At 34.8% G+C, this 13,038-nt stretch overlaps 1 protein-coding gene across 5 annotated transcripts in view; it reads right to left on the bottom strand.

Annotated features, from left to right (window-relative positions):
• ATRNL1 (attractin like 1) overlaps window positions 1-13,038 on the bottom strand; it is a 777,769-nt gene that overhangs the window by 647,365 nt on the left and 117,366 nt on the right. For all 5 annotated transcript variants that reach the window (XM_042908168.1, XM_042908169.1, XM_042908170.1 and 2 more), the window contains exon 10: window positions 3,999-4,153. In XM_042908168.1, the coding sequence (XP_042764102.1) occupies window positions 3,999-4,153 (155 nt within the window). The remainder of the gene's footprint in view (window positions 1-3,998; window positions 4,154-13,038) is intronic.

Raw genomic sequence — 13,038 nt, 5'->3', positions numbered from 1 at the left:
GCTGGCTCACTCAGTAGAGCACATGACTCCTGATCTCAGGGTTGTGAATTAAAGCCACACACTGGATGTAGAGCTTACTTTAAAAAAAATAAATAACAGGGGCGCCTGGGTGGCTCAGTCGGTTGAGCATCCGACTTCGGCTCAGGTCATGATCTCACAGTTTGTGGGTTCAAGCCCCGCATCAGGCTCTGTGCTGACTGCTTGCTCAGAGCCTGGAGCCTGCTTCAGATTCTGTTTCCTTCTCTCTCTGCCCCTCCCCCGCTCACGCTTTGTCTCACTCTGTTTCTCAAAAATAAATAAAATGTAAAAAAAAAAAAATTAAAAAAATAAAATAAAAATAAATAAATAAAATAAATAAATAACATTTTGAAAACTCTCATTATTTTAATCTGATTTAAAGTTTCAGCTTCAGTTTCAGTATATCTGCTTTCTGCAAGATATATTTCTAATAGAAATCCTACTCCCTCTCCTATTCTGAAATAATCTAACCTAGGAAATCACATTTTTATGTTTCTACTATCTTTTTGAGAAAAAAATATGATCAGTGTATCTCTGAGTTGTCCTTCATCTTGTTTCAGAATTCTATACATTTTCTTAACCGCTGGGTAAATTTTCTTATTGAAGAATAACAACTACCATTTGTAATTAAAAGCATCACAATTATATGTTAGGCCTACCAAAAATTATTGTAATAGCTATTCATATGATGATTCTGAAATATTATCTCAAAATCCAGTTCGATTTCAAGGTATGTTTCAATTCATGACAATCTCCCACTTACAAGTGTTGAAATCCCCAGTCAAACCACCTACTGACACATTACAGATGTGAAAAACAAACTAACAAACAACCTGATGCCTTTTTCCTACTGACCCTAGAAGACTAACTAGTAGGATAATGTGGACTCTGTACAGCCAAAGAGTTTCAAAGTACAAATGTCTAGTAACATGAGATCAACATGAGGCATGTTTTTCTATGACATCTTTAGCAGAAGGTTATCTTTACCACAAAGATCATTTTTATCATGAATAAGGTGTCATGGTGGCTTTCTGAAAGCAATAATAATACCACTAACAATAATAAAAAAAACAAAGTTATCTGACTTCAAGCTACATTTACAGACTAGAACATTAGGTAATATTATCATTCTACATGTTATAATTAATTCAGTCCCATTCACCAGCCCTGGGTCTATTCCCAGTGGCACTTGGGTTACTTATTTTTAAAATATAGATGCCCAGTGCCTGATCTAAGAGAACCTGATTATAGAGATCTAGGGTTTTTTTTTTCCCTACAGCCTTCAAAGGGGATGCCAAGGTACAGCCATCTTAAAAAGTTAGTGTCATGTGCCTTCCATATCTATCGTCTATAATATAACGAGAACTGTAAAGGCAAGGTTATATCCTCAAAGATGAACAATATTCACTTTATAAAAATTACTGTGGCAGTAAGATTGAAATAGTACTTTTTGGAGCAATGAAAAATCAAATGGCACAAATATTCCTATTTATTTAAACATCACAAAATGCAAAGCAATCAATTAGCTCCTCAAGGCATTCCAGGTAAATATGACATAAAAGTCCAAGGGTAATATGCTAAAGAGAAAATTTAGGAACATGACTTTTTTTCAAAACACATCTATTTTCCAGTTGGTTCATTACACAATGGTTGTATTTTATTTCCACAAAAAAAATATACTCTATAAGGAAAAACAATTGTTCTGGAATACATTTTCTGAAATATAAAAAAAAAATTTTTCCAGGAAAATATTTCAGGCTTTGATGCCACAAACCCAAGAGAATAATAACAGATTTGGGGGGAGAACTTTACTGGGAACTGCACAAAAATAATCAAATGAGATAAAACAAAATACTTTTGTCCTATGTTGAATTATATGGTTGCTTTACATTTTTGTTGTTAATGTTGTTAATGCTTTGTTAATTGTTACTGTTATGTTAAAATATAATACTGTTTAAAATGTTGTTCTTCCTTCCATTTGAACAATTTGCTTGAAAAATGAAACTGATATCTGCTTCTATCATTCTACAGCATTAAGAAATATTATTAAACATAGGTGTCTGATAATTTGTTGCCAAAATTAAGAGCATACAATGGACCAAAAAAAAAAAAAAAAAAAAAAAAAAACAGCATCATGTGGTAGTCAAGCGGTACAACTACAGCAAGTTACAAAAGCTATACGTACCACTTGCTGCCTGCATGGCTTTGGGTAAATTCCCTTTTCTCTCATCTGCTTAATATTCTGGAAACCAATATATCAACACCTTGTTACAAAGTTACTAGAGAGGTTAAGATGTTGTGTGCAAAGCCCTTAGCATAGTATCTAATTCTTAGAAACACTTAACAAATAATTAGAATAATGATAATCTGATCTCTCTCCCTCTCTCTCTCTCTCTCCCCCTCTCTCCCTTTGTCTCTCCCGCCTCTCTGAAACTAACACCTCTAATGTTTTTCACCTAGGTAAGCTGTTTTGATACATAAAATCTAAAATATAATAATCTTGAACAATATGGAAGAAATAAAAATAATTTCTCAATACGTCAGCTACAAAATAGCTCAACATTAATTTCTTCATTAAAGTAGAGACATTAGGTGGAAATTCCCTAAAGAATCTTCTTGAAAGTTTCAAAATGTCAATTCATAGATTTTTAACAATAACAACAAAACTCTACACTTTTCTAGGATTTTTATTCGTAAAAGGGAAACAAACCATCCACTTCCAAGGAAATAAGCTTGCTGTCTCATCACCACAGCCGAAACAATATGTGGATGGTCCCAGCCTGGCAATGACAGATCATAATAAGGAGCCTAGATTCACTACGTCATTTAATCCATTTTTCGGGATCTCAGCACTGATTTACAAGCCTTCTAAAAGCCAAGACGATCCAATTTTGATCATAAATCATCACTTCAAATTATTAGTCCAAAAAGGTAAATATTTAATTATTTAGAATCTAAAAATCCTAAAGGCAGTGGATTCTTTTTAATAATCACAGAAAGATACACACATAGTTTAGAGTTAAAAAGCATGTTTATTTTTATCAGTAGGAATATCCTTCCAAATGCATAGTATAAAATCAAATCTCATATTAATAGGTATAACTTCTTTATATGCCACCACTTGAAATAATTTTTCAAAGTAGACTATGTGTCTTTATGATCTTCAAGAGCAAAAGAAACCTCTTAAATCTATAAAATGTGTTATTCTTTGGTCTCTTAATTTATCAGAATGTTTCTTAATAGCTTAAAATTGGTTTATTACATTATACCACCAATTAAAAGAGCTCTGAACTACGGCTAAACATATTTTAAATATCAACTAGGCTTTATCTATAAAATGATACACAGAAATGTTTTCACTATAATAGTCTACTGGGTAGCTAAATTTAGTATTTCAAAAAATACATTCATTTAATATTTAGAAATTGATAGGACTACAGATAGCATAATTAAAATCAAGTGAACTGTAAAATGCACTGTATTTCTGGTTCTCTGGAAAAGATTCTTATTTAGATACTTTACTTTCATTCCTAGGTATGTTCTGGGTTTCCATCTTGTCCCCAGATCTTACTTCTTTAGCTCTACTGTGTCTAGACTTCTATCATCTTCCTACACCAAGTAACTATATCTGGTGTGTTTGATTTAAATGCATCTTTGCTCATACCCACTAACTCTAGAATGCTTGCATTCCTACTATTTGTAATTTATATAACTTGACAGTGCTCCATTATCTACCTATTATCAAAACTAATATGGCAACAATCAAACTCAACAGACTGATAAATTGCTCACATAGGGATACATTACACAAAGCCTTCAAAAAGGACATTCAAACCTAGAATGTCTGTTCTCCTGGAATTTATCTCTGAATTTATCTCTAAAATGACATATACACATGCTATTGATTAATATTATTTGAGAATCTCTACATGACAAATTGCTGATATTTCCTACTATGTACAATCCTAACAGATACATACCTATGTCATATGCCAGGAAATCGGCAGAAAAACATTTTGCACCGTTACTCAAGGAAGTGTCATTATGGGTATTTCCTCCAAAAATAAGCATAGCTCCATTGATAAGAACAGCTGAATGAAGATATCTGGCAAACCCACTTTCTTTCAAAATAGTCCTACAGGATAAAATTTAAAAATGTATTACACAGGATAAAAAGACCTCCCTGATTATATATATTATATAAAGGGTCTAACTTGCATATAGAATTTTCCTTAGAATTGTGAAAATAACATGCTTTATTTTTTAATAACTCATAAATGGCCTCTAAATTTCAATATTTTTGAAGTCTTTTGAGATGCACAGTATCTTAAAATGCTTTGAGGAAACAACAATATCAAACATACTTGTTCATGATTTTATAGTAATGTATATTATGAACTTTTATTTCATTTATAAAAGTAGGAAACAAGTGTCCTTAAAACTAGAGGACCAAAGTACCACCAATTTTAAATACCAAAGTAAATAGAATGTTGAATATAGTAAATTTACTCTCAATTGTATTCAGTTAAAACTAATAATTCATATGGATCTCATAATATATTATCTAAGTTCTTAAATATAACATGCATAAAAGTGCACATAAGTCTAAAATTCAATGAATTTTCACAAGATGAACACAACTAAGTAAACACTACTGAGATATATTTTTAAAAGAATATTACCACTATTCTGATTCTTCTGTGGCTCCACACAAATTTTAGGATTGTCTGTTATATTTGTATTTTTTTCTTTGTACTTTATAAAGTAAAATCATATACATAGTACTCATTTGTGTGTACATTCCTTTGCTCAAGATCGTTTTTGAGATATATCCATATTGTTGTGTAAAATCATGTGTATTTTTAGAAACATTAAATTAATATAAATGTTCAAGGAAAAATTAACTAAGAGAAAGTACTATAAACATATGCTCACAATTATATTTCACTTTAATGTATCGCTGTATAATAAAGCTGCAAGACATATGAGTCAATACCTTGTAAGTTTTCTAAAATAAAAAGCACTACTACTAAAAAAGAATCAGAATGTAAACCTAGTACATATAGTATAGTAAGTAAGGTACAAATACTATATATATCTCAAAAACCTATAGCAATTAACGGCTAAAGAATATGGAGCTGACTTCCAGAATGGCAATATGAGAAGTTCCACAAACCGTATCGGAAAAGAACTATAATTGGCAAAAGTTACAAAAACGACATTTAAGTTCTCAGAAAAATTTAGCAAAAAGCAAAACAAAAATTTTTTTTTAGTTTATTTATTAAGCAATCTGTATACCCAACATGGCGCTTGAACTCACAACCCTGAGATCGAGCTGCATGCTCTTCCATTGGGTGGGCCAGGCACCCTACAACCAATAAATATTTACTCAATTTCAGTATCTACTAAATTTCAATAAGAACGGCAGCAGTCCATGATATTTGACCCATTATCTGCTGTCATCCTTCCCCGTGTCTGCACCCTCCCTCTGCAGTTCAACGATAAATAAGTTGAACCCCAGGTGGGTAAAGATAATAACAGAGAGAGCTCCTTCTCCAGGCCATGGATATCTAACCAGGAACAGCAGGCAGACAATACTGCTCATGGCCCCCAGCTCTGGTGGTAGAAACTCCATTCAAGGAAAAAGCAGGAGAGGTCTGAATGCTCATCCTCTTCCTAGCCCTCATTCGTTAGTGCAAGCTATACATCAGGCCTAGGAGGCTAAGAGGGCCAGTAACTCTTTACCCCACATCAGTCACAGGGCAGAAGTTACATGAAAGCTGAGAAGAGCAAAGGCCACCATTCCCATCCAGTGCCCTGCACATAACACAGTGTTATCACTCCAGAAAAGATAGGCCACTGACCCACCTACAATTCGAAAGTACTGGCACTGAGTCTCACCCTGCCCCACACCAGGGAGAGGCAGACTAAGAAAAAGAGTGCCACAGCTCTCCCAAGGGAACTGAGTTTATTTGTAACAAGAGGGGGGAAACTCCGAGCCTAAAGGGCACTCAAAAAAACAATGGAGGTTTTGGTCGTAAGCAACTGAGACAGCCAGCAGCTCCATGAGAACAGTAAGCTCAAACGTAGAACAGACAGAAGTTCACCAGAGAGAAGCAGGGGAAAAGACAGCTAAGAAGAGCCCTACGAGGGTCAGAATCCCTAACTGGCCTCATAAAGACTGCCCCTGAAAAGGGATGGACACTGAATTCAAACAGACTATGAAGCAATTAATGCCCCAGAGCATTGTTGAGAATACTACAGCAATCAGTCAACAGTTAGTGGTGACAAGCAGGTGGGTGTAATACACTCAGCTCACCAGAGAGGTCAGAAGGAAAAGTCCAAGAGAACCCTGCTAAAACTACCCTCACCCAGGGGTGATTTGGGGCACCCCAGGCTGCCTCCTGGGAGGAGCAGCATCAGAGGATCCACTGGAGGAAGAAAAAGACTTCACTGAAACAGTTCAGCAAAGTCACTAAACAAACAACAGTTGCAGAAAAGGAGAAAAATCAGGACCCAGAGTTGCTACATTATGTAAAATGTTCAGCTTTCAGGAGAAATTATAACATGCGATGAAATAAGAGAGTAACCTATACACACAGAAAAATCAGGCAACAGAATTGCTTTTGAGGCCCCAGAAGTCCGATGAAGCAAAAGGTCTTCAAAGCAGCTATTACAAGTATGTTCAGTCTTAAAGACATCAAGATTTAAAGAAGTAAGGGAAAATATGGCAATACCTTATCAAATATAAAACAACAAAGATACAGAAATCACCAAAAAGTTCAAAAGTGTAATAATTAAAATTTTTAAATTTATGGGAGAGGTAAACAGCAAGCAGAAGAAAAAAAAATCACTGAAGTAGAAAGTAGGAAAAAGAGATTCAGCAATCTGAAGAACAGAGATGAAAATGAAGAGCCTGTAAGAAATGTGGAGTGCCATTAAGGGCCACAACATGCATTTACTGAGAACACTAATGCAGAGGAGAGAGTGGTAAAAATTTTTCAGAAATAATGTCTGACAACTTCCTAAATTTGATGAAAAACACTAACATACACATCCAAAACACTCAATGAAATCCAAGTAGGAAAAAAACAAAGAAAGAACCACACTCAGACATAAAACAGTAAAAATGTTGAAGACCACAAAGAAAGAGAAAATCATAAAAACAGCAAGAGGAAGATGATGCTTTTGCATACAAGAGAAACGCAACAGGACATACAGCCAACTTGGGATTGGAAACGATAACATATGCAAACGTATGCAGTGTGCTGAATGAAAAAAATGTGAAAAAACAGGACCTACGTAGGATGATGGAGTAAGAGTTTTCTGACCTCATCCTCCCACAAAAACAGATTTTTATCAGCTCATGTAGAGACAAGAGCACCTTTGTGGGAGCCCAGAAGTCCAGAGAGAAGTCTCAGGACCACTTAGAGCAAAACTTCCAAGAATAGGAGGACGCAAGAGAGTAAGAACAGTTTCACATTACCACATCACACCCCCCCCCCCCACCTCAAGGCAAAAACAGCACTCCCAGGAGAAACCCCTTCAACTTACAATTACTCCCACAGGGGCAATGACAGCATAGTATGTGTCTAGCTGCCACAGCCAAGTGGGATTATGCCCAACAAGACCACTTCCTTCTCACCCCATCCAGAACTATGAGAGGACTGGCAGAGGAAGAAAAAGGGCACTCACAGTGACTAGGGCACAAAACTCAGCAAAGAGCTAAGGTTTCTACTAATCACCTCATGAACTCTACCAAGAGGCCCATCCATGAACTTCTTATGATACATCACCTGCAAACATACCTCAAATAGCACAGACATGTCCCCAGCGATCCATAATTCCCTCCCCCACGTGGCACACGTGACTTCTGCACATGGCTCATGAGTACACACAGCTGGCTCAACCCTGTTGCACGGGAAGAAGATGCATAACCCTGAACACTTCAAGCACTGCCCAAGGGAAAAAAAATGGAAGGCCCTCAACACTGGGCTTGGTTTTGCAGAATGGAGAAAATATAATATCCAAAATATATAAAAACTCATATAACTCAACAGAAAAAAAAAAAGAACAATCCAATTAAACAATAGACAAATGATGTTGAATAGATGTTTTTCCAAAGAAGACACACAGACTGCCATCACATAAATGAAAAAGTGCTCAACATCCCTAATCATCATGGAAATGCAAATAAAGCCAAAATGAGATATCACCTCACACCTATTAGAATGGCTATAATCAAAAGATAAGAAATAACAACTGTTGCTGAGGCTGTGGAGTAAAAGGTGGGAAAGTAAATTGGAATAATCAACTGGAAAACTGTATAGAGCTTCCTCAAACAGTTAAAACCAGAACTACCAAGAGCTACCATATAATCCAGAATTCCCACTTCAGGGTATATGTCCAAAGGAAATGAAATCAGTATCTCAACGATATAGCTGCATTCTCATGGTCACTGAAGCATTATTCATAGTAGCCAAGATATGGAAATAACCTAAGTGTCCACCAGTAAGTAAATGAAGAAAATGATATATATACATATATATATATATATATATATATATACACACACACACACACACACACACACACACACACATACATAATGTTAGTCAGCAATGAAAATGAAAATGTATACATATATTCAGCCTTTTAAAAGCAGGAAATCCTGCCATTTACAACAACATGGATGAATCTGGAGAATACTTTTTAATGTTTATTTATTTTTTGAGAGAAAGAATATGAGCAGGAGAGGGCAGAGAGAAAGGAGACAGTGGCTTCAAAGTAGGCTCTGCACAGACAGCAGAGATCCTGATGTGGGGCTTGAATTCTCAAACCACAGGATCATGACCTGAGCTGAAATGGGACACTTCACCAACTGAGCCACCCAGGTGCCCCTGAATCTGGAGAGTATTATGCCAGGTGAAATAAAGACAAATACTGCATGATCTCACCTATATGTGGAATCTAAAAAGAAGTCAAGCTCAAAAAAGCAGAGTAGACTGGTGGTTTACAAGAGCTGGGGGACCCAGTGTTGGGGGGGGGGGGGGGCGGGGAGGGTCAAGATATAGGTCAAAGCATTCAATATTTCAGTTATGCAAGATAAATAAGCTCTGAAGATCTAATATACAGCATGGTTACTCTAGTTAATAAGACTATATTGTATACTTGAAATTTGCTAAGACAGTGCATTGTAAGCATTCTTACCATACACACAAAAAAACAGGAACTATGTAAGATGATGGTATGTTAATTAGCTTGACTATGATAATCGTTTCACGTGTATATATATCTAAACATCACATATACACAATACATGATTTTTATCTGCCAATTATACCTCAAGAAATCTGGAAAACAATGTCAACCAAGAATCTTATATTTATAAAATTACCTCTCAAAAATGAACAGAATGAAGACATTACAAGATGAACAAAAATTAACACATTTTTGGGGAGAAAATCCTCCTTACAATATACTAAAGGAAGTCGTTCAGTTTTGGGTCAGGTATATCAATCCAGAGTGCTAGAAAGGAAAAACAATCGTTTTAAACAACACATATACAAGTGCATTGCTGGACCTAAAACATATAGAAATGTAATATATTTGACAATAACAGCAAAGTGACAGAGGGAAGCAAAACTCCGTTGAAGAAAATGATGCCAAATAGTAATATAAATCAACAAGAACAAATGAAAAAGAAACACAAAAAAGTATTTAATACAAGTTTACATAAGAAATATATACTTGCTCTTCCTTATACTCTATTTCCTTGAGATACAAAAGTATATAAAATTAGTATAATAACAATATATTGTTGAGTTTGTAACATGTATAGATTATATATATATATATACATATATACATATACACATATATATAGTTATCATACCACAAAAAAAAGACGAAAAAGAGAATAGAGTTCTAAAAAAGAAACATTTTTATATACCCCTACAGTTGAGTTAGTAGAAGTCTGAAGTATATTCTGATAAGATATATATGATAAGCCCTAAACCAACACTAAACAAGTAACATTTTAAAATAATTATTTTAACAGCCATTAAAGAATTAAAATGTTACACTAGAAAATATCTAATAGGAAGAGCAATAAAAAAGAGTAACAAAAAGCATTATTATCCACAATAACAAATGAGATATTTAAGAAAGAGTAAAATGGCAGATAATTCAAATATATCAAAAATAACATTAAATTGAAGCTATTAAAATATACAAATAAAAGGCAGAGATTGTGAGACAGGATTAAAAAAAAACAGGTGCCAACTATATGCTCTCCAAGAGACATACTTTAGATTGAAAGGTGCAAATATATTGAAAGAAAAAGGATAGAAAAATATTCTATGCAGACAATAAACATAAGAAAGCTGTAGTAGCTATAACATCAAACAACAGACATTAAAACAAAAACGTTCCTAGACTTCAATAGCAATATTTCATAGTGATAAAAGGACCATTCCATCACAAAGGTCTAGCAATTATGAACACATATGACTTTACAACAGAACACCCCCAAAATGGGGCAAAATGGACATAATAGAAGAAACAGATAAGTCAATAATAACAGTAGCAACCTTCAATACTAACTTTCAAAAATGAATTGAACTATATGATAAACAAGGAAATACATCTGACTAGTACGAACCTTACAGACATTAAGAGGAACACCACAGCCAACACCACCAATATACACAGTTACCTGTGTAGGTAACATTCTCTAAGACAGACTATATACTAGGTCATAAAATAAACCTCAATAAATTTAAAAAGATTAATATACAAAGTATGCCCTCTAACTACAATGGAATGAAATTAAAAATAAGTAATAGAAAGTTATTTGAGACACAATGACCGAATTATGGAAGTAGCACAAGTGTCCATTAACTGAAGAACAAATAAAGAAGATGTGGGGTGTAGTTGTGTGCATGCGTGCGTGTGCGTATGATGGACTATTATTCAGCCACAGAAAAGAATGAAATCTTGCCATTTGCAATGACATGGATGGAGCTGGAAAGTATAATGCTAAGTGAAATAAGTCAGTCAGAGAAAGGAAAATACCATATGATTTCACTCATATGTGGAATTTAAGAAACAAAACAAGCAGGGCCCCTGGGTGGCTCAGTCAGTTGAGCGTCCAACTTCAGCTGACATGACCTCACGGTTCGTGAGTGCGTCTGACTCTGTGCTGATAGCTCGGAGCCTGAAGCCTGCTTCGGAGTCTGTGTCTCCCTCTCTCTCTGCCCCTCCCTTATTCGTGCTGTCTCTCTCTGTCTCTCTCTGTCTCTGTCTCTCTCTTTCTCTCTCTCTTTCTCTCTCTTTCTCTCAAAAATAAACACTTAAAACATTAAAAAAAAAACAAGCAAAGGAAAAAAAGAGAAACAAACCAAGAAAGACTCATTCTTTCTAATGTTTTTTTGTCCATTTTGAAAGAGAAAATGTGAAAGCAGGGAAGAGGCAGAGAGAGAGGAGAGAGACAATCCCAACCAGGCTCCGTGCTGCTAACTGCAGCCCCAACGTGGGCTCAACCTCACAAACTAGGAGATCATGACCCACGCCCAAACCAAGAGTTGGACACCTAACCAACTGAGCCACCAAGGTGCCCCAAGAAACAGACTATTAACTATAGAAAACAAACTGAGAACATGCATAGAATAAACAAACCAGAGGGGAGATGGATGGGGGGGATGAGTGAAATAGGTGATGGGGATGAAGGGGTGCACTTGTGATGAGCAGCGGGTGATGTATGTAAGTTTTGAATCACTGTATTGTACACCTGAAACTAAAATTACACTGTATGTTAACTATAATGGAATTAAAATAATTAAAACAAAAAGAAAGTTATTTGAGAAAAATCATAAATATGTGGAAATGAAACACTCCAAAATAATAAGTGGGTCAAAGAAAAAATCATAAGCATATTAGAAAATACTTTGAGATGAATGAAAATGAAGACAAGACAAAGATAGAAGACACCAAAAGCAATACTTTGGAGGGAAATCTATATTTGTAGACACGTGTATTTAAAGACAAAATGAGAATTCAATAGTTCAACTTATACCCTAAGAGACTGGATAAAAGGGCAAATCAAAAGCCCATAGCAAAAAAGAATTAAAAAAACAAATAAAGATTGGAACAGGAAAGAATATAATGTAGACTGGAAACACAATAGAGAGAATCAATGAAGCGAAAAGTTTTTTCTTTTAAAAGATCAAAAAATTGACAAACTCTTAGGTATACTAAACAAGAATAAAAAGAGAAAAACTCAAATTATTAAAATCAAGATAGTAAGAAGGCACATATCAATCTGACAGAAATAAGTCAGCCTATAATCCAATACTAAACAACTACATACAAACAACAATATGAAATAAACAAAGTCCTAGGAAGATACAAACTACCCAAACTGAGATAAGAAACAGAAAATCTGAATAGACCTGTAACAAATAAAGAGACCAAGGAAATTTGAAAAAAAAAAAAAAAAGGTGGGGGAAGGCCTGATGGCTTCACTGGTGAATTCTAGCAAGTATTTAAAGAAGAATAATGTGAATTGTTCATAAATTTTTCAAAAATATAAAATAGGATGGTACACTACTCATCTCATTCTATGAGAAAGTAGGAATCTTATACCTAAACCAACAATATCACAAGAAAACTACAGACTAATATTCTTTTAGAAAAGAGACACAAAAATCCTAAACAAAATACTAACAAATCAAAACCAGTAACATATAAAAAGAATTATACACCATGACCAAGTGGAGATTATCCCAAGAGTGCGTAATTGGCTTGACATCTGAAAATCAATGTAACACACAATATTAATAGAATACAGAAAAAAAACTAAATGATAATCTCAAAAGATACAGGAGAAGTTATTTACAAAACCTAACAGCCATGCATGATAACAGCAGCCAACAAAACAGGGATAGAAGGGAAATTCCTCAACCTGATAAAGGCCAAATGGTATTCCACCCCAAAAGATATATCCACGTTTTAATCCTT

This window comes from Panthera leo, chromosome D2 (assembly GCF_018350215.1).
Source record: "Panthera leo isolate Ple1 chromosome D2, P.leo_Ple1_pat1.1, whole genome shotgun sequence".
Lineage (NCBI taxonomy): Eukaryota > Metazoa > Chordata > Mammalia > Carnivora > Felidae > Panthera > Panthera leo.
The sequence above is the reverse complement of the archived record's forward strand: the minus strand, read 5'-3'. Positions and strand labels throughout refer to the sequence as shown.